Genomic DNA, 25850 nt, shown 5'->3' on the forward strand with positions numbered 1-25850 from the left:
AGAGATGGGAGTGAAGCACCCCGTGTCCAGAGCAACCACATCCAGATAAAATGAGCTCTCAAGTTCAGCACCACCAGCCCCGCAGAGGAATTCCAAGACGAAAACCTGGTTTATCTTTTCTACAAGGTCAGGAAATTCAACCACTATAAAGTTGATGGTCAATAATTTTTAAAAATCTAATAACCCAATTTAAAAATAGGTAGAGGGTTTGCATAGACAGTTCTCCAGAGAAGATATGCAAATGGCTAATAAGCACCAGACATTCAACATCACTAGTCATGAGGGAAATGCAAACCAAAACCACAAGATGCCATTTCACACCCACTGAGATGGCTGTAACCAGTGTGGCTTCTACAGATTAACAACAGTGCTGGCAACTGGAATTCTCATACACTGCTGCTGGGACTGTCAATGGTACAGCCACTTTGGAAAATAGTCTAGCAGTCACTCAAAAACTTAAGCTTCATAGGGTTAGCAATCCCATTCCTAGGTATCTAACCAAGAGAACTAAAACCTTGTCTATAAAAAAAAATGCGTACACAAATGTTCACAGCAGCACTGTTCTTAGCAGCCCCAAAGAGGACACAACTCAAGTGCCCATCAACAAATCCATAAAAATGTGGCCCATATGTACAGTGGAATATTACTGGGCCTTAGAAAGGAATGCAGTACTGATACATGCCACAACATGGGTGAGCCCCGAAAACATTATGCTAAAAAGCCAGACACAGAATGTCACATAGTGGATAATTTGCATGAAAGGTCCAGAATACGTAAAACCACAGCAAAAAATAGATTTGTCAGGGGCTGGGGGTCGGGGAGGAAACGAAGAGCGAATGCTAATGGGTACAGGATTTCTTTTGGGGGTGATGAAAATGCCTTGGAACTGGAGAGTGGTGATGCTTATGTATAAAAACCAATGTATCATACATTCTTATAAAATGAATTTTATATTATGCAAATCATATCTCAATTAAAAAAAAAAAAAAGAAGCCCAGGCTGGGTTTTCAAAATGAAGGCACTTCCACTCATTTGGTAGAGATGAGACTGTTCCGGGCCTTAAGATAGCCCCAGGGCTGCTGGACATTGTTAAAAACATCAACAAAATCTAAGTATACCTATTCATCCCTTAAAAACAAAAAGTCCCATCGTTTTCTGAATGGAAAAAAAAAATCTAGAAATACCTGGGCTCACCAGCGCTGCATGGGCACTGAGACCCCATGCTGAAGCTTAAAACTTAACATGGGACGCGCCAGTCAAGGTGGCTGGCAAGGTTTTGTTTCTAGAAATCAGCCTCTCCTCATCACTCAAGAAAGAACCACACTAAATAAAGAGCACAGTTAAGGGGAATGATAACCGCCCCTAACCTTCCCCTCTATCACAGGTCTCCTGGAATGAGACAGATTAGAAAGTCCCCAAAGATCCTGACACTTTGGATGATGCTGATATGGTCCAGAGCTTGTCATTCAATTCTGTCGACTTCAGGGCTCAGCTTAGTGCACAGGGCTCTCAGCCAAAGTGTTTCTGAGCCAATGACTCAGTTTTCCTACTTGCGCATTCAATGACAACTGCTCCAGACAAGTAGGAAAACCCACCACTTACAACTATTTTCTATTACTCATTAGTCTAGAAAAAGGGCGTCCCAGAATTTAGCTCATTTCTCTGTAAACGTATCTGTCCTCAGAGAGTGAAGTCTTTGCTGCACGGACGCACGTTCCCTGCAGCGTCCGCAGGGCCAGCGCCCGCGGCGGGAGCCACGCACCCAGGATCTCCGGGTTCCTGATGACAGAGCCGATCTGCCTGAGTGCCTGCTGGCCAGCCTTCTGCACCTTGACATGGGAGTCGGTCAGCACTTCCGTGAGCTTGGGCACGATGTTGGGCAGACAGGACGACAACTGCTTGGGAGCACAGTACGCCATCGCCCCAAGCAGCTCCACCGACCCTGCAGAGAGCAGACACGCGTACGGCACAGACTCACTTGGCACAGGCCAACGGTCACCTGGGCTGTCGCCCGGACAAGAGACAACCAGCCTGTGCCTCTGCAGACGGTGCGTGAACAGTCCCCAGGCAGAGGGCAGAGAGGACCGGCTCCAGCAGAGACCAGGACTGGGGAGACCTGACTTAGTCCTGGTCGTAATCCAAGGCCAGTTTACTGACTTGAATTTCTCTGGCCTATTTCCTCATCCACAAATAAAGGAAGCTGATTTAGATCTCTGATTTTTCAAACTGTAGGGTAAAGCCTGAAGAACCCAGAGGGAAGCCAGGTGACAGGGCCCCAGACCTCAACTCTCCCCAAACCAGAGTAGCCCTGCTGTGTCTCTTTTGCATATCAGGGTTCCAGGTAAGATTACATTTTTTAAAGGGGGTTTAATGGGGTTGGGGTGGGGGAAGCTTTAAAAATCACAAAACTAGCCACACACCAGCTTTAAAGCTCTGGGATTTCCTGACTTAGGGCTGTGGCTTCTGTCAGAGGGCTGTTCTTTGCATGTTAAGCAAAGAACATAAACTACTGATGGACTGGGCTACCTAACTAACAGCAGAGTCTTGGCCTTATCCCTGGCCCAGGAGCACACACACAGGACAGGAACAGTGGCGGCCTGGAACCCCCTGAGGGCAGTTTTCAGGACGGGAGGCTGAGACGAAGACACAGAAGGGAGCCGCCTACCGGCTTTGGTCCTCCAGGACTCCTCCTCCAGGGCAGCCAGTAAGGAGGGGAGCACCAGCTTCACGCCATGAGCACTCAGGTTGCTCATCACAGCCTTGGCACAATCATCTGCAGCCTCAAGGGAGGAGAAAAGACGTTCAAGGGCCTCCTCACCCAAGCAAGGGTCAAGGCCTGACTCTAGACCAAGTGTTCACCGGAGAACCAACACTTATTGGGGAGTCTACCATGTCAGACCCTGGGGCCTGCACATACAGCTAACGAGGAGAGAAAGACAAGGTTTCTCATCTTATAAAGCTTCAGTCTTTTACTAGGAATCGGGGTAATCCATATCAATAACTGGGGCCCAAGGTATGGGCCGGGGTTCTGGTGGCGGGGGCCTTAAACCAACCCCCTGGCAAGCCTCACATGAGCGTCCAGCAGGTCTCACGCACGGCCTCAGGACTTACCTCACGTACATACTGGTTCCCATCCCCAAAGCACAGCAGCAGATGGGGCAGCACGTGAACCACGTACGGCTCGAAGAGCTTCCCCAGCATGGTGCAGAGCATCTCGAAGGCAAAGAGGGCTCCTGGGGAGAGAGAAGGCAGGACAGCTGGGACGCCTCCCCGCCACCCCCTCTCCCTCTGGAGACACTCAGGGCAGCTGTGGGACTGAAGTGCTGCCCCATGAAGGAGCAGCACTCTTGGCCTGCTTCACCAGCACAGATGTGGCTGAGCAGAAAGGGGAGGAAACAGGGGAGCATTTGTCACTTCTTGGCACTAACAGCCAGAAAGGCAAAATCTCTCAGCCAGGACGCGGCTGAGTTAGAAAGTCCAGACCGCAACAGCAAGAACCAAATGGAATGAGTCACACACAGCCGCCCCGCTGCAGCACACACACAAACGTCGCCCTTCAGAGGGGAAATAAAGGCCAGACTCCTACCTCCGGGGGCCGTGGGGACCAAGCTCAGAGACACTCACCCTCCCGCCGGCGGAAGTTCTTCTTATCCTGGATGGCGTCCGTCAGCGCCGCCATCATTTCCTGCTGCTTTAACGACAGAATGCCCAGGCCCTTGACCAGGCCCGCCAGCCCGTACGCGGCCCCTCTGCGCTCAGCATACTTGTCTGACTCCAGCAGCTGCTGCATCAGTCTCTGGATCATCGCTCCTGCGTCTTCCTTGATGGCTGGCACAAGGGGCGGCAAGCAACTGGCCACAGATTCCTGGACCTAAGGGGGAGGCTTCCCTCATCAGGGACTGCAGCCTTTCCTGGTGGCTGACACTGTCCCACACAGCACCTCCCCACTGGATGTCCCCAAGCTCCATCTCGGCCACTGCCTACCAAACACAGGGCGTCAGAAAGGCAAGCTGTTATAAACTCATGTATGACGCGGACCCCGTCAGGTTGCTCACTACAGCTGTTAGTGACAAGAGCGTCAACCATGAAAGCACTATTTCGCCCTGGCTGGTGCGGCTCAGTGGATTGAGGGCCAGCCTATGAACCGAAGAGTCGCAGGTTCGATTCCCAGTCAGGGCACATGCCTGGGTTGCAGGTCAGGCCCCCAGGTGGGGTTTTGTGAGAGGCAACTGATCAATGTTTCTCCCACACAACGATGTTTCTCTCCCTCTCTTTCTCCATCCCTTCTCCCTCTATAAAATAAAATCTTAAAAAAGAAAAAAATGAAAACTACCAGAACAAAGTAATAAAATAATTCCCTGATTCACAGTGCTCTTGACTATAAACCAGGCTGTCCTCTAAGACAGAGGACAAGTCCTTGCAGAGACCTGGGCCTTCAGGACCCTGATACTTAACTCCATCCCTAGCATCCCACTGCCTACCCGTAGGCCTCAAGTGGCAAGTACCTGCTGGGATGGGGTAGAGAGGGCAGCGATGAGCTTGGCAACAATGGGCTTCACTTTGGGGTCACTCTTGTCCAAGTGCTTGGCTAGAGAACCCATCAGGACCACCACGCTCTGCCGCACGGCATCGTAGCTGGCATCATTGGGTGCGTCCTTCAGGAACTCCTCAAACACTGGCAGCAGTGAGTTGACGTTTTCCTGAAAAGCCAAGTGCACCCAGGGCTTCATTTCACATCAACCCTATAGGGGATGACAGTCTTTGCCCAAGGACCAAGCCCAAATCTGCTCTGGGACAGCCATCCTGACAAGCCCACCAACAATGCCAGCAGCTTTTCCCATTTTCTGGCAAGATTGCTGCAGACTTTTAAGTATTTAATTCCCTTTTGGGGGTCTTTCTTGGTTCAAAATAAATACAAATGGAATTTTCCACGGGGCCCGTGCCATGCCAGGATTTCCTGCACTCAGCCTCCCTGGGCCCCCCTGCTCAGCTCAGCCTTCCCCGCAGCCCCTCAGTTAGCTGAAACCTTTACCTTCCCATGGGCGTTGAGTGTCGCAAGGGCTGCATCTAACATGCACTTCCGGACATCAGGGTTTCGGTCGTTGAGGGCATCAGGGACAAAAAACTGAAAGAGTGGCTTCACCTGAGAGCTGTCCAAACACTGGGAGAGCTTGTTCAGGGCCAAAGCCAGGCCACACCTGGGAAAGGAATGGGGGTGTCAGGGGACGCGCCCACCAGGGCCTTCCTCTGCTGCTGGGGTCTACCCCAGTAAGTCACAGGAGGGAGCTTCCCAACAGCAAACACCGCTATGCAGGGCCGAGTACAGTACAACCCCACTGGTCGGTGCTTACCCAACGGTCCACACAATGGTCTGGAATAGCCCGCTTGTCCAACAGAAACCTACCATCTCCCAGGAGTTTCCCTCCTACAGGGGACCAGCTCTGCCTCTGTTTCCCCACCTGAGGGCAATGCCTACCCCTCGACCCCCAGGGCAGGTTGTAAAGGAATTGGATGTGAAGGCACTCAGAAATGGACATATTCTACAAAAGCAAAGGGCTACTATTTTTAGCTACAGCGCAGTAAGAAGGACCCCAAGGACCTCTGAGGACACAGAGGCCTAGAAGAAAGAAGGAACATGCCCGCGGCACACAGCCTGGGAGATGCCAACACTTGAATTCCGGTCTCTCTGACTCTGAGAGGGTCTTATCCTTTCCGTCCGATGTCCGACTGACCTGTGCCGCCCGCTCACATCGCCCAGCCCAGCCAGCCTGCTGCCTCCCACGGGCTCTGAGCGGAACATGACCGCAAGGGCTGTCGTACCTGGCTTCCCACTGGTCTGGAGGAGACTCTGAGATCACTCGTCCCAAAGCATCCAGCACTGGGGGCGGCCGCTGCAACAGACAGGTTGATAGATGAACTGCAGTGCTCTCCACCACCACGCCGGGCAAGCCCGTGACCGGGGTGTGCGGCTGAGACCATCGCAGCCGCCCTGAGCCACAGAGAGCTCCAAGACTCCTGTCTGGGGCAAGTCAGAGGCAGAGCAGAGTCCAACCCACCCTCACCCAACCCAGGCCGCTTCAGGGCACACAGGCTACTCACATAGAGCTTCTCCTGGTAAATCTCCATGAGCCTACCCATAACCTCGGCCGCCTGCCGCGGGTACCGGGCCACGGCCTGGGAGAGGGCTTCAGCCCCGGCCTGCCGCACAGCTGCTTCGTGGTAGATGACATCATCAATCAGCAAGGAGCAGAGGTCTGCCTGCAGGTCTAGGCCCATCATCGACCAGAGCCTGTTCAGACCAAAGGGTGGGGGCTGGTCAGACAAGGACCTGTTTCACCGGCTCTGCCACACCTGCCCATCCAGCCCTTCTCTTGCTGTTGGCTGAGCACACTGGGTTCAGCTGCTTCCTAAGACAGCTCTCACCTCTCAGCCAGCTTCTGGATCTCCTCCTCCTTGTCAAACTTGACCACCCAGAGCCTCCGCAGAAGATTCAGGCCATTCTTCTCATCAGTATCAGGCGTTGGCAATACCATGTGGAGTTCCATCAGCCCCTGCAACAGAGCAAAACTGAACCATGTGAGGCGCAACCTTTTGGAAAAGCCTCGACCTGCCTCCTTGCCTTTCTCTAGGACTGCTGTCCGAGATGTAGCCACCAGCCACAGGTGAGTCTTCCAAGTTACAGCAATTAAAATTAACTATAATTCCTTATGGCACCAGCCACATTTCAAGTGCTCAATAGCTATACGCTGGCTAGAGGCTACCTCACGGGACAGCACAGATATAAGGATTTCTATCACCGCAGAAAGTCCCACTGGACATCACTGATCTAGGGAATGCCATGAATCAGCTCAACTCACGAGCGGCTCTGTCTCTTTAAATAGCTTTTCTTTCTTTCTTTTTTTCTTCCTTCCTTCCTTTTTTAAAATAGCTTTCTTCTGTAAAATGATGGTATGTGGTGGTAGAATCTTTTTTAATGTAAAATTTTAAATTTTAAATATGTCAGACAGATAAAATCTCAAAAAATGGACACTCACTTTGTCTTTAAGAAAAATTTACTATTCTGCCATCGTTCTTCAGATTCTACCAAGGACCAGTGAACACTCTCGTCACTCATCAACAGCAGGAAGCTCCAGCCTGGTATTTGGGAACCACTGTCTCATATTCCAAAGGGATCCTTCAGTTTTGGGTCCAAAAATACCAAGAAAAGCGACATACAAGGTAGTGGGACAAAGACATGAACTAACCCTATGAGTTATAGCTGTCCTATAAAAGTACTAAGACCCACGTTCCAGTTTACAAATCAGGTGAAGTCTTCCAAGATGAAGAAACAACAGACAGCCAGAGAGCAGAACTGCTTAGTCGTTCCGATTCCTAGAATGACGCCAACCCACACCCCGTGACTTCTTCTCTCTGCCTCCAAGACACTGGTACAAATTGGAGGCCTCTCCCATCAGTTCAAACCCTTACACCAGGGACGCCACAGTGGGCCTGCGAGGAAGTGAGCACGCACCCGGAGCGCGGTGTCCCGCACGCTGGCACACGGGGACTGCAAGGCACCGAGCAGCACATCCACCTCCTCCTGCTCTGCGAAGGCGCAGCCTTCTTTGCCGCTGCTGCTGGCACACAGGGTGGTCAGGGTGTCTGACGCCAGAACCTAAGGAAACGTCAATCCACTGGGCTCAGTTCAGCAAATTACTTACTACTATGGAGTCAGGCAGGAGGCCAGGCAGTGGGCTAGGGACCAGAGAGGAGTTTGAACTGAGAATGCCCACCCCACAGCCCAACTAGGGCTAAGATCCCAGCTCCAGGTCAAGGCCAGTGGCAGAACCCAAGCCAAACTCTTCACTAGCTGAAAACAGTAAGGCTGGCTCTCAAAAGCAACCCTTCTGCTCAAGTGCAAAAGTAGGAGCTGAGAAAGGGAACTAGGACTCAACCCCAAACACCAGGACCTGCTGTCAAGAGTCGCAAACTGAGTCATAACCACAACCAACTGAAAAACAAGTCACCTGCAGGCGGGGAGAGCCCGACCCAATCACCCAAGTCAGGAGGCGCAGCATGGCCACACGAGGCAGCAGTTCCGGGCCATTCTAGAGAGAAGAACAGGTAAGCCAGGTGAGTCTGTGAGGCAGGACTGTAACCAAGCCCCGTGTCACAGAAAGCTGCACCCTCTACCCACAGAGTAGCATTCTGGGTCTTACTGCCAACTCCACAGTAGAAACCCCGTCAGGTTTACAACCAAACCTATACTATCCAACCCCAGTGAACCATGATCCTGAGGGATTCAAAAATAAATTAATTCTGTATCCTGCCTGAAATTCACAGGAAATGAAAAACAGGTGGCCCATTAACATATGGATACTTAACTTTACAAGTAAGTAAAGCAAGGCAAAATAAAAGGAGATACCATTCTTTCAGTCATTGTTGGCAAGATAAACACGTTATGTACCAGGGTATTTAAATGCCTTTTAGAAATAACGAGAATTCTCACCACCCATATGCAATGTGTTAATACTGTCTGAGGCTGCATTCACTTTGGAGAAAAGGAACTCTTAGTAAAGGTGGAGCTCAGAACATGGCACATCACCTAGCAATTCCATGCCCAAGAATCTGTCCTATGGGAATGCTCACAGGGGTGTGCAAGGGGCATAGACATAGGAGGGGGCACATCACAGCACAGTTCAAAATAGGGTGAAGTTAGAAACAACCTTGGAATATGGTACCCACAGCACTAAATCTCACACAGCCCATAAAATCGATCAAGTAGATTCACAGGCACTGACATGGGAGGAGACCCAGAGTAGCAGTACAATCCATCTTTGCTTTATTTTGTGTGGGGGTGTGAGTTCTGCACATGTATAAAGGAAGGTCCACAAGGGTATATACCCAGCTGTTAGTAAACGTAGTACCTCTGGAAAGTGGCATCTCTTTTTTTCCTTCTTTACTGTTGGAATTTTTAACAAACAGGCATGCACTACTTTGGCAAATTTTTAGAACATAATCTATTAAAAAGAAAACCTCTCAATAAATGAGGTTCAATATCATAATTATAAGCAAGTCAAAGGGAGAGTAGCCAGTACTATCTTCTGAGTTAGAAACAAGACAAAAACAATACATTAATGCAAAAATCTTTCAATTTCTTCAAGTCAGAAATTCTCAGAAGACATAGGAGACTTGTACGCTTCTTTGAGGCCTTGACAGCTGCATTAAGAGAACATCTAGGTTCTCCTACCAAAGGCTCTATAAGCACACGCCCCACTGCCCCACCAGAACTGTTGATGGGCCACGAAGTGTCGAAAGCCCCTGCCTCCCAATTCCCGCTCCAGCCAAAGGGAGAGCTCAGCTCCCCTGCCAACCTCATCCACGCGCCCAGGCGGGTTGCTGGGTGAGGCCCTCAGCTGGGCGTGGACAGTGAGGATCTGAAGAATCTGGGCCATGAGCTCTTCTTCCTCCTCGCTGTGGTGGGGCATCTCGGTCAGCACCATCTTCAGAAATGGGAAGACTAAGGAAAAGGCTGGCGCGGACAGGGGCGCAGCATCTGTGAGCAACAAGCAGATACGGTCCTGACCCTGCAGGCAGGGCAGGGTACCAGGCGCTGCTGCCTCGCTTTCCATCCTCAGGGCCAGCGGGGAAGGCTGGAGGCCCTTTCTGACACCCAGAAGCACATGGTACAACAGCTGGTAGCCCAGTTCTAAAGCCAATCCTGCTCCCACCCCAAACACTGCCCAGCTCCAGAATGTGAGAGTTAAAGCAGACAATTAGATTCCAGCGATGAAAAGTAAACTGTCAATGGAGGCTACAGTGACTCAAAGAATTGCAGGACTGGACTCAGAAATCCTCCACCTGGTCCAACTCCCCCATTTTTCAGGTGAGGAAACCAAGGCCAGGGAGGGAGGAGACTTGCCAATGGCCACAGCCTCAGGAAGCCCCAGGGGGCAAGGTAGCTCACTAATCCCCTGGACCAGCTCACACCACCTCGTGTCCTTTGTGCCGTCCTTACCTGGCTCGCCCTTGCCCACCCTGCTGGTGATGGTGTGGCTATGCAGCAGGGTCACCGCCCTCTTCACAGCCACCGACAGCTCTTCCTGGCACCATGACTTATCCAGGGCACACTCTGGCTTCAGCAGGCGCAGAGTCACGTGGCTCACCAAGGTGCCTGTGACCAAGAGACCCAGCAGCATGAGCCACTCAGACAGAAGAATCTGGCCCAGCGCAGAGGTGCCACATCCCTCTGACTTAATCCTGCTGGGCCAAAAAGTTCTTGACCTAAATTTTCATTTTTCTCTTCATGACAGCACCGAAGGCTAGGCAGGCAGGGAGCTGTCCTGACACTAAGATATTAAAGTATGCTGAGAGGCATGAGCCACCCAAGGTCATTCATACAAAGGCAAAGCTCTTAGCACTCCCACCTTCCAAGCACCAAGGCCAGCCAGCCAGGTAACGGTTCTGGCAGGCTCCATATGCACTGACCCAGAATGGTTGTCCAGATTCCTTTTTTTTTTAGTTTATTTTTCAGTCACAGTTTACATCCAATATTATTTACATTAGTGTCAGGTTATCACAATATTACAGACTATATTCCCTATGCTGTTCTTAACATCCCCATGCCAATCTATGCCTCTCAATCCTTTCCACCATTCTCACCCAGCCCCAAATCCCCTCCCCTCTGGAAACCATTAGTCTGTTCTCTGTCTGATTCATTTTTCCAGAACTCATTTTCACTCAGTACAGTTCCCACATTCCAGCCTCACCCATGGGAACATTCCCTCGAGGCTAAAAAGGAAGTCAGCTCAATTCCCAGCCACCCTGGTCTTCGTTTCACCACCACGAACAGAAAGCTAAAAATCAAAAACCCTCTCATCACTGACACATGGTTGCTCAGGAGCGCTGGGCTGCACCGACCAACCACGGGGCACCAAGACATTCCCATTGCCACTGAATTTCTGACTTTCTAATTTTAAAACTGCTATAGAAAGATCACACTGACTAACATCTAAACCCTGGGCCTCAGAGTGAAGGCCCAGCAGCACATGCCAAGAGAGAGGAGGCACCATGGCGCGCCTAAGGCTATGCAGCTAGCTGGAGGTTCCCAAAGCTGCTTCCATATGGAGACCGAAGTTGGTAGCCTAAGTCACCACATGGCTCCCCACCAGTGTTCAGGGGCAGCCCCTGCCCACCTCCCAACCTGTCCGGGGCCATGCTCACAACCAGTAAACAAGGACTTACCCAAAGGCTTGAGCCGAGGGGGCATGACACAGGCAGCCAAGGACAGGAAAGGGCTCTTGATCCGGGGAGCGGCCAGGGGAGATTTCAGCAAGGGCAGGAAAGAGTGGACCAAAACAGGGACGTACTGGGTCAGGCCAGATGGGTTCTTGGCCAGGATGGTGTCCAGCAGTCCTAGCGCCGCCTCCAGCTCACCGTCCAGCTGCAAGCAGACCGCCCCAGGAGGCAGGTCAGCGGGGCCCGGCTACGGGACAGTGAGAAGCGGGCCCGGGCTACCCAGCACACTCACACACGGAAGTGTATGGACACGGCAGCCACTCACCTCCTGCAGCCGCCTCCGGGTCTGCGCCTCCTTGTCCAGCTGTGCCTGCAGCATCTCCTTCTGCTTGCTGGTCAGCTGCACCTCCTCTTTTATGCCTTTCTTCTTCTTTATCTCCTGAAGGCAACGAGCACAGTAATTCCATCTCTGGGGACAGGCCTCCTCCCCACCACAAAGGATGATTTCGATTCCACAGTCAGCACCATGCCAGCTCTCAGTCTGTGACTTGGGCCCCCAAACCCAGCATGTGGCCTCCCCTTCCTTCCTCCCAAAGTCCTCAGCTACCTGGTTCCTATAGAACAGAGACAACAGCAAAGAAGCAATTTCTTACTGGATTCGCCGACAAACACGAGGAAGGCCTTTTGTATGTTAAAGAAATGAAAAGTTCCTCGGTGTGCTAAAAAGGGCATTCTGGTCCACAGCTTCAGAACCAAAACTTCAGCGCCCCCTCCTGCTCCCTCCCTCCCTACAGACCCTCTCTCCCCAGTATAGCCTTAGGACCGGAAAAGGCTGAGAAAGCACTCATTCATCCCACAAGTACTGACTGGGCACCGGCCTTGTGCCACGCACTGTTCTAGATGCTGGGGATACCATGGGGAATAAGACCAAGTCTCTGGCCTCACAGAGCACACAACATAGTGGGTGAAGGTAGACAATGAACATGCAAGCAAATACATAAACAAGATGACTTCAGATCATGGTCAATGTTATCAGAGAAATAAACATGAAGTACAGTAAACAAGAAGAAAGGCAGGGTCTACTCAATCCAAACAGAATGGGCAGGGTAGTCACCTCTTTGAGAAGCAGACACATGAACATGTGGGCTGATGTGACAGCCCAGAAGAACCCCGACTCACGCAGAGCGAGGGAAGAGCAAGGGCTCTGAGGCAGGAAAGCGCACCACGTGTTCCCCTGCCAGCTGAATGCAGCCGCTGACCCAGGGTTCCCAGAGGCCGCACTGTGCCAGGCCCGTGCCTGCTCTTAGGAGTAAAGACAGGCCCCAGCCTTCAAGGAGCTGGGCAGACAGGCATGAATTCAAGCACCAGCACTCAGTGAAGGGAATGCATGAACTGCTACAGGCACCCAGCAGAGAGAAATTTATTTTCCTTGAGTTTGGAGTAGAGAAAGCTACTAAGAAAGAGTAAAGAAAGGGTGGGGAAGGAGGACCCACTGGCCCCAGAATGACACAAGGGAAAGCATATGTGCAACAGGAAATGCCGCCAGCCTGAGGCCGCCGAGCTCAGCCAGCGCCCGTTGTGTGACGCCTCCACGTACTCACCTCCTTCAGCTCCAGCTCGATAATCTGCTCCTTGAAGGAATATGCTTTGTTCTCTCGCTTCATGTTGGCCTTTTTAATGCTGTCGTGCTGGGCACTGAAACAGCAGAGCAGGTGATCAGCCAGCCTCAACACTGCCACCAGCCCTGGTCAGGTAGCTCAGCTGGTCAGAGCGTTGTCCCAACACACCAAGACTGCGGTTCAATCCCCGGTCAGGGCACATACAAGAATCAACCAATGAATGTAGAAGTGGAACAGCAAACTAAAGTGTGTCTCTCGGTCTCTCAAATAAATAAATATATAAAACAGCCACCAGTCCCATCAGCCTCTCACTAGCTATGAAATCCCAGCTAGCTTTCAAGTAGTAAGCACCGGCAAAGTGCTAAATACTCAAAATGCTCTTGCTTAAGTACATGCCTGGAACAGAGCAGGAACTTGTCCGACGAATGGAGTTTCATTCATTCCTCATAAGAACCCTACAAAGGAGGTGTCGTCTCCACTCCACAGGCGAGAAAACTACGGCTTGGGGAGGAAAGGCAACTGAGCCCACGAGTGGCGTCTCACCTCTGGATGATGGATTTGTCATAGAGCTCCCCGGCAGGAGTCTGCATGATGGCAACCTCCTCCCGTGTCACCTGGTACAGTGCAGGGTTCTGCACGGAGGCAGTGATGGTGCTGATGAGCTGCGGGAGGACCCGGTCGGGGGACAGGATGGAGAGGGAGCCCATGGCATTCATGGAAGACTGTCAGACAAACACAGACACAGTCAGTATGTGCCAAGGCTGGCACTGGAAAGGGGTCCTACCCACCTAGGTACCCCTAGCAATTGACTCCACTTCTTCTTGCACCTGCCCATTCTTTCTGAGTGTTACCCACTGAGTGAAGAGCTGTAACAGCTCTCAGCAAGCATTTGCTACTTTTCAGGGGTGAGCACGTAACCCAGACCAGAAGGACCAGCCCAGGGATGAGCCCAGGACCCAAGTCAGGTCCAGTGGGGTAGTGAGACCCCAGGCCAGTTGAAACTACTGGAAAACGAAAGCTCTGTCCACTGCAGCTAATGGGGGACAAACTAAGCCTGGAACTCTTATCAGCTGTCCTGCTACCCAAAAGGGCAGCTGGAGAATGGAGGCCACTCATGGAAAGCAGAGACCCAAATGGAAGAGACACACAGAGAGTAAAGGAGGCATCGCCAGCAGTGTGCTGAGGACGACATCAGAGTTCCTATCCAGCCAGAGCCTAGGACTTAGCAGCTAAATGAGGCAGTACATTGCCTTTTGTGCTCGATCCGGTTTGCATGTTCTGTCACTGGCCACCCAAGGGTCCAAACCCACATTTTATCACAACTTCACCCACTTCTTTGAATTTGCATTCCTACACTCTGACCTGAGGCCACAACCAGCTCATGCGCCAATCACCTGGTTCAGGGGACTCTGTGTGGTGATCCTGGGAATGATTTGATCCAGGTGCCTGGTGATGAAAACTTCGGGATCAATCTTCATCCTAGCCAGAAGTGTAGGCCAGAGTCCAGACTGCACTGCCACTGAAGCACAGGAGAGAAACTTGAGGCCTTCTGCTGGGTCCACTCACCCCTGCCCAGGAGAGCCAGGATCCTCCCAAACCCATGCCAGCCACAGACCTAAGGATGGGTGGTGGGAGATGATCAGCATCTCCTGGGCCAGCTGCTCAGTATTGGTGACATCACCCTCCAGCCCTGGCACACCGGAAATGATGCACAGAGCCTCCTGAAGGACCCGTGGAGGCACGTAGGCCTTGCCTGCCTCAGTCACCTCCCCAGCATCAGTCACCAGAGCCTCTAAGGGCAGCACCTGCATGAAGGCAACACATGAGCCCCCACTGCTCAGAGCCCTGTACAGGCCTGGCGCACAGGAACACAGCTGCCTCCCACTCATGCTGTTCTCAGGGGTCCATGCTGGAGGGGAGACTGATGCCCAGCTCCCTACACTGGGACCTGCAGGCTATGAGACATGCCCGGAAGGAGGAAGCACCCATGACTTCATACCTAAAAAGCTCAGGGGTGGGGGAAGAAGGCAACAGAAACTGGTCCAGGAGACCCAGTCCGAGACCACAAATCTGTCACGGTCCCACATCCTCAAGCAGGCTCATGGGGGGAGGGAAGCAGGGCACAAAGACCACTGAAGGAGGAGTTAGGTCTTTGGGGTCAACTCCCAGTTCTGCCACCCAACAGCTGAAAGGCGCTACGCCCATCGTTGCAGCTCCTGGAACCCTGGACAACTCATCTAAAAAAGGCAGTAAGCCCATCTGCCTTTTAAAGACACTGAAAAATCAAAAGGGAGAACAGGTAGAATATGCTTTAAAAATTATAAAGTATTTTAAAAATATTAAGTGTTATTCAATTACTCAGGGATAAAAAGGTTGAGCTACATATTAAAGGGCATGGAAAGAAAGTCTTCGGAAAGGAAAAGGAATTAGAGGTGACCCTTGAGCAATACGAGGTTGCAACTGGACCCAGTGTGACTGACACACACAGTTCAAACCACACCGTTCGGCTGTTCAAGGGTCAACGAGCTCCACATACAGCGATCCACATGTGCACAGGGCGGCCGGAGTTACACCTGAATTGTCAGCTGTGAGAGATCAGTGCCCCTAATGCCCGTCCTGTTCAAGAGTCAACTATATACGAACAAGGTGCTACTGGAGCTTACGGGCCGGAGAGAAGATCCGGAATCACAGATTCTGAGTGAATGAGCAAGAGCAGCACAGCAGCAGCCCATCCAAAACCCACGGCATCAGCAGCACTGGTGGGGAAGGTCTGAGAGCCCCAGCTTGGAGCCCCAGCGCCCGCACCTTGTGAGAACCGAGGACAGTCTTCAGCTCCTCCAGGAGTCCGTACGCCAGGTTAAAGCCCCCAAGAGCGGAGAGCAGCTTCCGAACCGTCTGCTGGGCCTGCCTGCGCACATGCCAGGTGCGGCTCAGGAGCACCGCCACCAGAGCCCGGTGATACTGCCTGCAAGGACAGGGACAGACTGTCCTGGTGGAATGCCAGGCATAAGGTTCTCCACAGCCAGCCTTCCCACCCCCACTTCTCAGGCTCCTGCCAGGTTTGCCTCCTCTGGCCCAAGAGGAAAGGTAAGCGAGTCTCACATACTGGACTTTGCTGCCGGAGAGTCTGTCCGGGTGGTCAAGGAAAAGTCTCTCTGTCAAATGCAACATGGTACACAGGGCTGGAAGGGGAGAGAAACAGCAGAAGTGTTTTTAAAATAGAGAACGCAGCCCTGGCCAGTGTGGCGTAGTTGGTTGGGCGTCATCGCACAAACCAAAAGGTCATAGGTTCGATTCCTGATCAGGGTACATTGATAGGTTACAGGTTTGATCCTTAGTCTGGGCACATACAGAGGGCAGCCCATCAGTGTTTCTCTCCCTCTCTTTCTCCCTCCCTTCCCTTCCCTCTAAAAAAATTAATAAGTATTTTTTTTTAAATAGAGCCCTGGCCAGGTAGCGCATTTGGTTAGAGCATCATTACAATATGCCAAGGCTGTGGGTTCAATCCCTGGTCAGGGCACATACAAGAATCAACCAATGAGTGCATAAGGTGGAGCAACAAATTGATGTTTCTCTCCTCCCCCACACCTCAGATCAATTGAAAAAAACACATTTTTAAAAAATAAATAAATAATAAAAATAAGAGAACACATCCAGAAAGAACTGGAAAATGAACACCCGAATATAAGTGTGATTATCACTGAATGTGGGCTGAAAAAGCTCGTTAGAATGTCCTTCTTTTTGCTTACTATGAACACGTGTGTGTGCAATAAGGAAAAGTATACACTTTCTTTTAATTAATTAAAAATTACTATGTACTTCTAAAAATAATGAAGACATTCACTAATGCTGACACAGAGTGACTACCAAATGTAGACAGCACGTTGCATATAGCAGGCAAGCTACCACTTGTGTAAAAAAGGTAGAGCACTAACACATAAAAGATATTTACTGGACTAGAAATAAAATATCAAGGATGCACAGAAGCTAATAAAATTGGTTCTCTCTATGGACAGAAAACTGCGTGGCCAGAGAGCAAAGCAGGGGTATAATTTTCAGTGTAGATCCTCTTGAATCTTTTGTTTTTGAATTACATGAGTGTATTTCCTATACGAAACTATTTATTTTAAATCAAGATGTGCCTAACAGTTGTAACTCAATAATAGGATGTTGTAATTTATGGGTCAAAAGAATTTTCAAATCACCAATTAATGGCAAACATCCCAAAGGCAACCCAAAATTTTAAACATACATTTAAAAGATCAACTGTTCCCTCTCTGACAGAAACCAGTAGTTTTTGTGTCTCCTGGAGGAGGAGAGCTTCTCAGCTGCTTCTTAGTATCAATACAAGAAAATCTGAGACAGCGCCCATTGCCCGATCACCTATAATTACATCTAACACCACAGCTCCACAGCCAACACTGCACTGTCTCCACGACTCTCCCGCCTCCCCCCAGTTCCCTACCCTTCTCATAACTCTGGCCCAGGATTTTGCAAAGCTGCCTGGTCAAAACAACAGGCAGGCAGGGAAGTCTTCTCTGAAGACTCTCCAGCGAGATTCAGTCCTAACCTTGAGTTCAACTGAGGGGCAGTAACTCACCATCCTCTGAAGCCAGGAGCAGGAACTTCTCAGAAGTGAAAATCTGCTTCTTCTCATCCACAATCATTTGCCAGAAACTGCTCAGCTTGGCCTCTGCAGGAAACAAAAGGTCACCCCATGACACAACTCACCACATCCACCAGGGCTGGTCCCCTCCCTCCTGAAGCTGTGGGGCTGGCTTTGCTGACAGACCCTCTCCTGAAGGGACAGGTCACTGCTAGGCTGTCTGTCCTCCCCAGCCTGAGAACTGACCAATCCTTCTGGTATCATCACCCACAGGAAAACCTTCAGTGGCTCCCTGCCGCCCACAGGAGCCAAGTGAGCCACTTCCCATCTGAACCCCCACCTAGTCCAGCCCCAGGCTGAAAGACTTGAGGTTCAGACACAGTGCTTTCCCTACCCTTCCCCGACTGGGGCTGGTCTGAACCCACAGGGCGCCGCCCCCTTCCAGCTGGCGAAATCCTTCCTAGCCTCCAGGGCCTAGTTCAAATGCTCCCTCTTTTATGAAGCCTTTCTTCATACCCAGCCCCTAAACTAAAAGCAATCCCTCCTTCAAAACTGCACTAATGCCACATTTTGCCTTAAATTACAGATATATTTTTGCACCTCCTCTCTCCCACTAAAACAGCCTGAAACTCGCTGAAGCTAGGTCATGCCTCCCAGGCAGCCAGGGCCTTGGCATATACACAGATGGTACGCGGTACTATATGAAAAGAGCTGAACTCCACTTCTAACCGCAGGAATAAGTTCAGGTATGGCCAAGTGCAGAGGGGAAAGGGCACTAAAGAAAGCATTGAATACCATGTAGCCACAAAAAAGAACGAGAAGGATCTTTTTGTGGTACTCATTTAGAACCTTTTCCAAGTTATGTTCAGTACATAACATGCCAAAGTATATAGTATGTACCCAGTGTGTTTGACTGATGACACACTGACCATCTCTGGAGATGAAACTGGCACTACTGTCCAGGGAGGGGAACTTGGTGGCTGGAAGACTGGCTGGCTAAAGGGAAGCTTTTCATGTTACACCCTATAAACGTATAACCAATTTTTCAAAAGTCCCACTACCAAACACAGGTCAGCCTAGACATTATCTACAAGCCTCCATCCCAGGGCACGGGAGCAACAGGGTGAAGGAGGACAGGGACCGAGGCTGCCCCGATGTAGTAAGTAGGCAAGCCGACCCTGTAAAATCCCCACCATCAAGGCACTCCTCCCAGGGACTCTGAAAGAGGCCCTTGTCTGCTATCTCTCTGGACATCTCCTGGCTCTTACCGGCCTGGGCATCAGCCACTGAGAGCTTCAATAGCAGCAAGGCTGCGGCGACCCCTTCAGTGACTGTGGGGACCTGAGTGCTTTGGGAGGCTGCCTTCTCCACTGTCTGCATGAGCAAGGGCAGCAGGTCCAGGACCTGCAACAACGTGTCACCTGTGGAGAGAGAACACCCCGATCCTTGGGAGTGGCAAGTTACTTGAGAAAGGAGCTAGCCACCCAGGTCGGACTGGCTGACCAGACCCCTTCCGTTACCTTGGGAAATATCATGAAGAACTGGAATCCGAATCTGGGACTTAAATCAAACTCTACAACCATCAGGTCAGAGCCAGAAGGATCCTTACTAATCCAATAGCACAGCTATTCATTTGATGGGTAAGGAAACAGACCGAGAGAGATTTAAGTGATTTGCCCAAGGCCACATGGCAAGTTTGAGAGCCAGCGCCAGCCTCAAGCTTACCAATTCACTTCTGGGGCTCTTCCCCCACATTAGACAATCTCTGGACCCAAATTGCAAAACCAAAACCAATCTGTTGACCTAAGAACTAAACCCACTTAAAAGAAAAAGAAGCCTGTTAAAACTATAGCTAAACCCGTGTTAATTACTAAACTGATATCCCTGAACTTTTCATAATGAAACAAGTACTTCATCCAGATGATGTCAAAAATTTGAATACAAGAAATGTTTATTTTAAAATTTTATTTTATGTTTATTTTAAAAGCATAGAGCGACTAGCTCAAGCTGAAGACACTGGGCTAAACCAAGTCTCTGCTACCTAGAACTCAACCTGAAATCAAGGTTGACCAATACAGCAAAACTGCAAACTGACACACAAGTATAGGACTGTACAGGAGAAAGTCCTCTCTCTAGATGCAGCTCTGGAAAGAAGGAAAGGAAAGGAGAAAGGAAAGGAGAGGAGAGGAAAGGAAGAGAAAGAAAAAGAAAGAAAGAAAGAGAGACTTGAGAAGTGGAAATCAGTATTAAGAGATTTTTATTTTGAGATCAAACTATACAGGTTTGAAAGTTTCCCCTAGCTGTTAGGGAAGGAGGCAGATGCCCAAATGACAGTTCTGTTAGCGCTAAAGCAAGGGCAGAGATTGTTTTTAATAGGTCCAGAGTACAGTTTATATAAACTGGATCTTTTAAATCAGTCCTATCAGAATCATTCCTCCATGATTTCAGGTAATGTAGTGTCAGGTTCTGGTTCTGGGTCTTCTCAGAATAAAGTTTGTCCTTTAAAGGTCTAATAAGAGGGAGAAGCCAGAATTTATTACGAAGATTGGGCTGGCTCTGGTATTTATGGACGACTGAGCCGATGCTCCCAGAGGCTCAGGAAGAAATAACACAAACAAGCTGGACAGAAAGGGAAAGCCTGAAACGGTGAGATGACCTGAAACTGGGCCACCTCTGCGGGAGGCCTCTCACCTCGGAAGCAGGCCAGCATGCACTGCAGGTAGGCATGCCTCACTGCGGAGGTGGAGGTTTTAAGGCTGAAGGCTTTCTTGAACCATTCGGTGAGCTTCTTGGGTACCTCCGTGGTGAACCGATTACACCAGAGAGCCAGGACAGAGACGGCGTGCACCAAGGTGCCTTCGTGAACTAGGACAAGAAGCAGAAGTCCAGTCAGTTCAACACCTCAGACCTGCATCAAATCACGGCGGGCAACACAGACAGCAAGCAGGAGTACAAGGGAGCAGGAGCAGTGATGCCTCGGGCAGTGATGCCTCGGGCAGCCATGCCCTCAGGAGGGGTGCATGGCAGGCTCTGACTCTGAACACCAGGGTCAAGGATGGGTCCAGACTGATCCTCACCATATGGCACAGAATTACCTTCTTGCTGGAGGAATGGGATGAACAGCTCAGTCACGGTTCCATTCAGGACTTGACTAGAAGGCCCAGACACTGCGTGATGACTGACACTCCCAATCCCTAGAAGGCAGGACATCCTCTGCTCAAGTCTTCTTCAGCACAAAGCCACCAACACAGTCTTCCTGCTGCTGCCCTCCTTGCCAGCAGCCATGCCTCTCCTCTGGCCACTAGTGATCCTCCTTCCATCCCCCACCAGACATCCTGCCTTTTACAGAAGCCAGGCCTCCCACGAGACTTCAAGAGGGCCCACCTGCCAAGCAGGCAGGCAGCAGAGTCCTGGGAGGCAGGCTGGGATGTCTCAGAGGAGTTGAGATCCAACGAAGGACCCGCCTCACCTAACAGTATATTACACTTCATCTACTAGCACACTTCCCAGGGCCGGTGGAAAAATTCTGTACCTGAGAGGACGCCAATCTTATGGGCCACAACAGTTAGTTTTCCCTCCGAGCCTGAAAGGAGAGATGGCAAAGACTCAAATTCACAGCTGCCACACTTCCCAAGGGTATCAGGTGTGGCATCAAGATACAGTTTCTGATTCCAGAGTAGCCTTTTCTATTGTGAAGCTGGTTTAAAATAATACTGGGTTGGCCAGAAAGTCCATTTAGTTTTTTCTGTAAAAGACACATTGATATTTTGAGTGTGTTGGCTGTCTCCTGCTATTGGCTTCTAGTCGGTATATGCCAGGGGTGCTGCTAAACATCTTCCAGTGCACAAGTCAGCCCCACAGCAGAGAATTATTTGGCCAAAGTGTCAATAATACCAAGAAACTTCGCAAACCACTTCTGACACATTCGGTCAGTCACAGCACCTTCGCCGTACACTGCACAAATCTTTTTGCTTTTCAGTTGCATTTTTACCTTTCTTGAAATAATAAAGCATACTACACCAAAAATGTGTATTTTGTTCCATCTTCAATATTAAAATGATTGCACAAAAATTCACCAATTTTGATGTTTTTTTTAATGCACGCTGACATGACAGCTGTCACAATACAATTAACAAAACTTTCTAATTCAGTTAGACAACTAAGCACCGCTAGAACCATCATACCGAAAAAACTCAAAACACACTTTTGAAACAACTCAATATTTACTAGCTTTTTCTTTCCTGACTAAAACATGTAGTATGCTCTTACAGAAAATCTGAGGAACAGAAAAAATACCAAGAAAAAACATTTTAAAATCACCCGTGTTCCCAAGATATTATCAACATTTTGGTACAGGTCCCGCCAGCTTTTTTCCACAATGATCTATATACTTAGAAAAACAAAACTGAGACCACCCCACCCACACCGCCCTGCACGTGCTCATTACTTCACACATTCACGCTCTGCCTCACCCATCCTCCTGGCCACGCAGCCTCGCCACGAGCAGACTCGGGGCGCCGGGTCCCAGGCAGGTCTCAGCGAAGGGGGACCGACCATCAGAGGCCACCTCTCAGCCATCTCAATGGCCGCGAGGGCGCACTCACCTCCGAGGATAGCAAAGAGGTGCCTGGTCAGGGCTTCCATCGCCGCAGAGTCGCTGCACTGCCGGGCCAGGTTCCGCAGCGCCAGCACGGCCTCGTCCATCAGGCGGGAACTGTTGGATCTCAGCTGACCTGGACACACGGACGGCCGCTGCTCAGACGCTGCTGAGCATCCAGGTTTTTGTCTTTCTTTCCCATGTTCCAAGCCCTTCAATCCCAGCTCTAACGCTCACTATAAAGGATCTCAGGGAAGAAACTATGCAGATATAATTTAGGTTTAAACCTCATTTCTAACATGAGCTGTTCCCTTCCACATTTTCTATAATAACTGGGACAAGTACAACCAAAACCCAAGGTGCCATTCCTAGGGCTGGAGAGGGGTCTGGATACTCACTTGCCAGTCCTTTCACGATGTCCAGGGCATACTGGCTGAGGTCGAGAGTCACTGATACCAGCAGACTGGAGATAGCTGAAGGGGACGAAGTACTGACCATGCCGGTCTCAGAAATAACACTCATTTTTGCCCTATTCCCCACAAATGCCATCAGGCCTGCTGTCCAGCCACATAGAACTGTGACCACTCTTCACCTCTAAAAGGTCACATGGGTGGTCATACCTTTGTCCCAAAGCTCTGCTGTAAAACTGTATACTTCCCCATCCCAATCAGCAAAGAAGTGTCCCTCCAACATTCCACCTGAAGTTTTTAGCAAAATAAAGGACAGAGACTCAACCCTCATATCCTGTGGTTTCAAGTGCCACCTCCACACCAACTTCAAACTATCTGGAGCGGAGGTTCTTAACATGAATGATCTCCAGAAGGCTCTTAGAACCTCTAAAATTGTATGCAGCATTCTAAGCTGATATAACTTTGTACGTTCCTCTAGCCAGAGGGCCCATAACTTTCAACATGTTCTGAAAGGGTCACTGATCTCTCTCGCAAAGTCCCAATGAGGTCAACAGTGAACACATCCCTCATGCCCACCCCCAACGCTTCCTGCTGCCAAGTATCAGGGATGCTGCTCAGCAGGCCACTGTCTCCCTTCCACTGTCCAGTTTGGCAGCAACCTACTTTCAATAACATTCTCTGGACTCCTCAGTAAGGACTTCTGGATGGTGGGCAGTATCAGGTCCTTGAACTCCGAATGGGACATGTATCGGAGCAGAGGGGCACAGTTATCCTATGAAAAGAAAGGAGTCAGGCACCCAGCCCTCACGGGAACAGACCAAGAATGAAGGACAGTTCTGAATCACAGAATTGAAAGTGGGTCTGAGCCTGTCCAGGTGAGTAAGCCCCACCTCTCACTCACCAATAGATACTTCTGAGGCTTTACTTTGCTCATCAGGATGTTCTTCACATAGAAGTCCAGTAGGGCATTCTAGAGAATACAAAGATCTGGTTAGACTATGGCATTCTGAAGTATCTCATTCCTGGCCTAAGAGATCCCTCTAGTGGGAATGTCTCCCAAAAACACACAAATCAGTACCCCAAATTTTATAACATCAAGCACAAAGGGGCCATTCCCCACATAAAAACCCTCCACAGCTTTCCCCCATTCCCGGGATCAAGTCCAAAGTCCTTGGCATAGCACACAAGGCCTGCCTGTTACCCCGCCAGCAGCATCTCACACCTCTCTACCCCAAACAAGACACTCCAACCCCACTGGCGTCCACCCCACAGGCTGCTTTCCCTACCCAAAATGCTATTCCTCACCTCTTGACCTTGCTAAAGCCTATTCACCCCTTAAGTTTCTTCACAAGAGATGTGTTCCCGGGCCCATAATCTAAGTAAGGTTCCCGTTACAGAGTATCACGGCTTCTTGCATTTTCCCTTTGCAGTGCTAATCACAGCTGCAATCAGGACAGGAATCACAGCTCCCACGCCCCCATGCCCCCATGCTGGGAGCCAGGCCGGGACCATGGCATCCCCAACACCCGGCACAGTGCTTGGCACACGGCAGCTGTTCAACTGTGGGAGAACCCGTGACTGCGGGAACAGGCAAACTGTCATCTCAAACTATGGCAGGAGTCACCCCAAGCCACGGCTGGAGCAAAAACTTTCCAACTGCTCAAACTTCATACAGCAGAAGGCTGGAGTCCCGAGTGAGAAAACCAACAAGCTCCAGATGAGACCAGCAGCTGGGGCCGCCAGGACACCAGTTCCCCTCCTCCCCTCCAGTGAGCCCACTTGCCTTGTGCCGGCTGACCACGTCCATCTCCTTGTGGCTCGTGCAGAACTGCACCAGCAGCCCCAGCATGCCTGCATAGTTCTGGTTGGGCTCGAGGCTGAGAATGGCTGCTAAGTACTGTTCTACCAGGCCAGGGTTCTGGGGGGGAAAAGCGTAAAGCGGGTGTGCCACACAGCACCACGGGGTGGGAGGGAAGCAGCAATGCCCACTGCCCCTGCTGCCTCCTGTCACCTCTTTCCACAGTTTGGTGATCTTCTTCACAGCACCATTCACAGCATGCTTGTGGGAGCCACCCAGCACCTCGAGCAGGAGCAGGCACTGCACCTCCACCTGCCAGGACCAGGAGCAGCTCAGGTCAGGACGTGAAATGGGAATGGAGGTGGCATGGCCCTCACAGCCTGGTCAAGGCCTTCATCAGGCCAGCCAGATCCTGGGGTCATGTCTACTCAGCCTCTCCCACTCGATTCCAGCCAGACCCTCTTCCCTCCACCCCTGTGGAATTACATCTGACCACTCAAGTGCTTCATTAATATTTGTTGAGCACCTACTATGAGTCAACAATGAAAACACATGGAGAACAAGACAGACATGGTCCCTGTTTTCATGTACCCTTATAGTCAAGAAGGAGAAAAGGATGTTAAACGAATAAATACAAAAATGAATATGTAATTCTAAACAGGTTAAGTGCTATCAGAAAAAGAACACTCATCCCCTTTCATAAATTTGTTTATCTGTGGTAACTTTCACCCTGTTAATACCACAAACACTTACTGAACATTAACTAAATGGCAGGTACTGTGCTAGGCACTTTGGATACAGAAGAGGAAGAACAAACAGTAAGATGATCCCAGCCTGGGTGGGGCTCCTCGCAATACAGAATGAAGCACCTAATAGGTACTCAACTAAAAAACTTCAAAAAGCCCTGGCTGGTGTGGCTCAGTGGATTGAGTGCCGGCCTGTGAACCAAAAGGTCGCCAGTTCAATTCCCAGTCAGGGCACATACCTGGGTTGCAGGACAGGTCCCCAGTTGGTGGTGCACGAGAGGTAGCTACACATTGATGTTTCTCTCCCTCTCTTTCTCCCTCCCACCCCTCTCTCTAAAAATAAATAAATAAAATCTTTTTTTTTGAATCTTCAAAGAGACTTTATGTGCCTCAAGGTCACTGGTGAGAAGTGTGACCTGCTCACCCTGAGAAAAAGGGTGTCCTTAAGAAGTGTGCCGAATTGCATGTGTGTGTACAAAACAGCATCTGTACAAAGTCATTCATTGCAATGTTTTTTATTACGACAAAAGATTATAAATAACATAAATGCCCATTGAGAGGGGACTAGTTATATACACATACTGTGGTACATCCACTCAGAGGACTAGTAAACAGTCATACAGAACAAAAAAACTCTTTATGTACTACTCTAAAACTAATTCCAAGACTGGTTAAAGAAAAAAAACAAAGTGAAAGAAAAAAGCATGCTATCATTGGTGTAAAAAAAATCTATCTCATCATATATAGAGAGCTATATCTACACACAAAAGGAACTTGTAATAGCAGGTCCTAGGTAGCAGGGAAGGGAGCTGGGAATGAAACCAGTATATCCTTCTATGCCTGTTGAACTCTGAACC

The 25850-nt window shown here is 50.1% G+C and overlaps 1 protein-coding gene across 1 annotated transcript in view; it reads right to left on the minus strand.

Moving 5' to 3' along the window:
* Positions 1-25850, minus strand: part of GCN1 (GCN1 activator of EIF2AK4) — a 54862-nt gene that overhangs the window by 17546 nt on the left and 11466 nt on the right. The window contains exons 6-37 of the mRNA XM_090292633.1: positions 24461-24559; positions 24233-24367; positions 23351-23419; positions 23113-23221; positions 22438-22512; positions 22047-22175; positions 20975-21025; positions 20538-20636; positions 20134-20307; positions 18711-18863; positions 17437-17529; positions 15943-16018; positions 15642-15801; positions 14452-14641; positions 14231-14355; positions 13380-13558; positions 12819-12912; positions 11543-11656; positions 11224-11422; positions 9998-10153; positions 9354-9535; positions 8007-8087; positions 7511-7654; positions 6424-6551; positions 6100-6289; positions 5821-5891; positions 5033-5198; positions 4506-4700; positions 3625-3871; positions 3112-3233; positions 2666-2780; positions 1763-1942 (exon numbers count right to left, since the gene is read on the minus strand). Of these exons, the coding sequence (XP_090148759.1) occupies positions 1763-1942; positions 2666-2780; positions 3112-3233; positions 3625-3871; positions 4506-4700; positions 5033-5198; positions 5821-5891; positions 6100-6289; positions 6424-6551; positions 7511-7654; positions 8007-8087; positions 9354-9535; positions 9998-10153; positions 11224-11422; positions 11543-11656; positions 12819-12912; positions 13380-13558; positions 14231-14355; positions 14452-14641; positions 15642-15801; positions 15943-16018; positions 17437-17529; positions 18711-18863; positions 20134-20307; positions 20538-20636; positions 20975-21025; positions 22047-22175; positions 22438-22512; positions 23113-23221; positions 23351-23419; positions 24233-24367; positions 24461-24559 (4300 nt within the window). The remainder of the gene's footprint in view (positions 1-1762; positions 1943-2665; positions 2781-3111; positions 3234-3624; positions 3872-4505; positions 4701-5032; positions 5199-5820; positions 5892-6099; positions 6290-6423; positions 6552-7510; positions 7655-8006; positions 8088-9353; positions 9536-9997; positions 10154-11223; positions 11423-11542; positions 11657-12818; positions 12913-13379; positions 13559-14230; positions 14356-14451; positions 14642-15641; positions 15802-15942; positions 16019-17436; positions 17530-18710; positions 18864-20133; positions 20308-20537; positions 20637-20974; positions 21026-22046; positions 22176-22437; positions 22513-23112; positions 23222-23350; positions 23420-24232; positions 24368-24460; positions 24560-25850) is intronic.

Source organism: Furipterus horrens, unplaced genomic scaffold (assembly GCF_987537825.1).
Source record: "Furipterus horrens unplaced genomic scaffold, mFurHor1.1.pri manual_scaffold_11, whole genome shotgun sequence".
In the NCBI taxonomy this organism is placed as follows: domain Eukaryota; kingdom Metazoa; phylum Chordata; class Mammalia; order Chiroptera; family Furipteridae; genus Furipterus; species Furipterus horrens.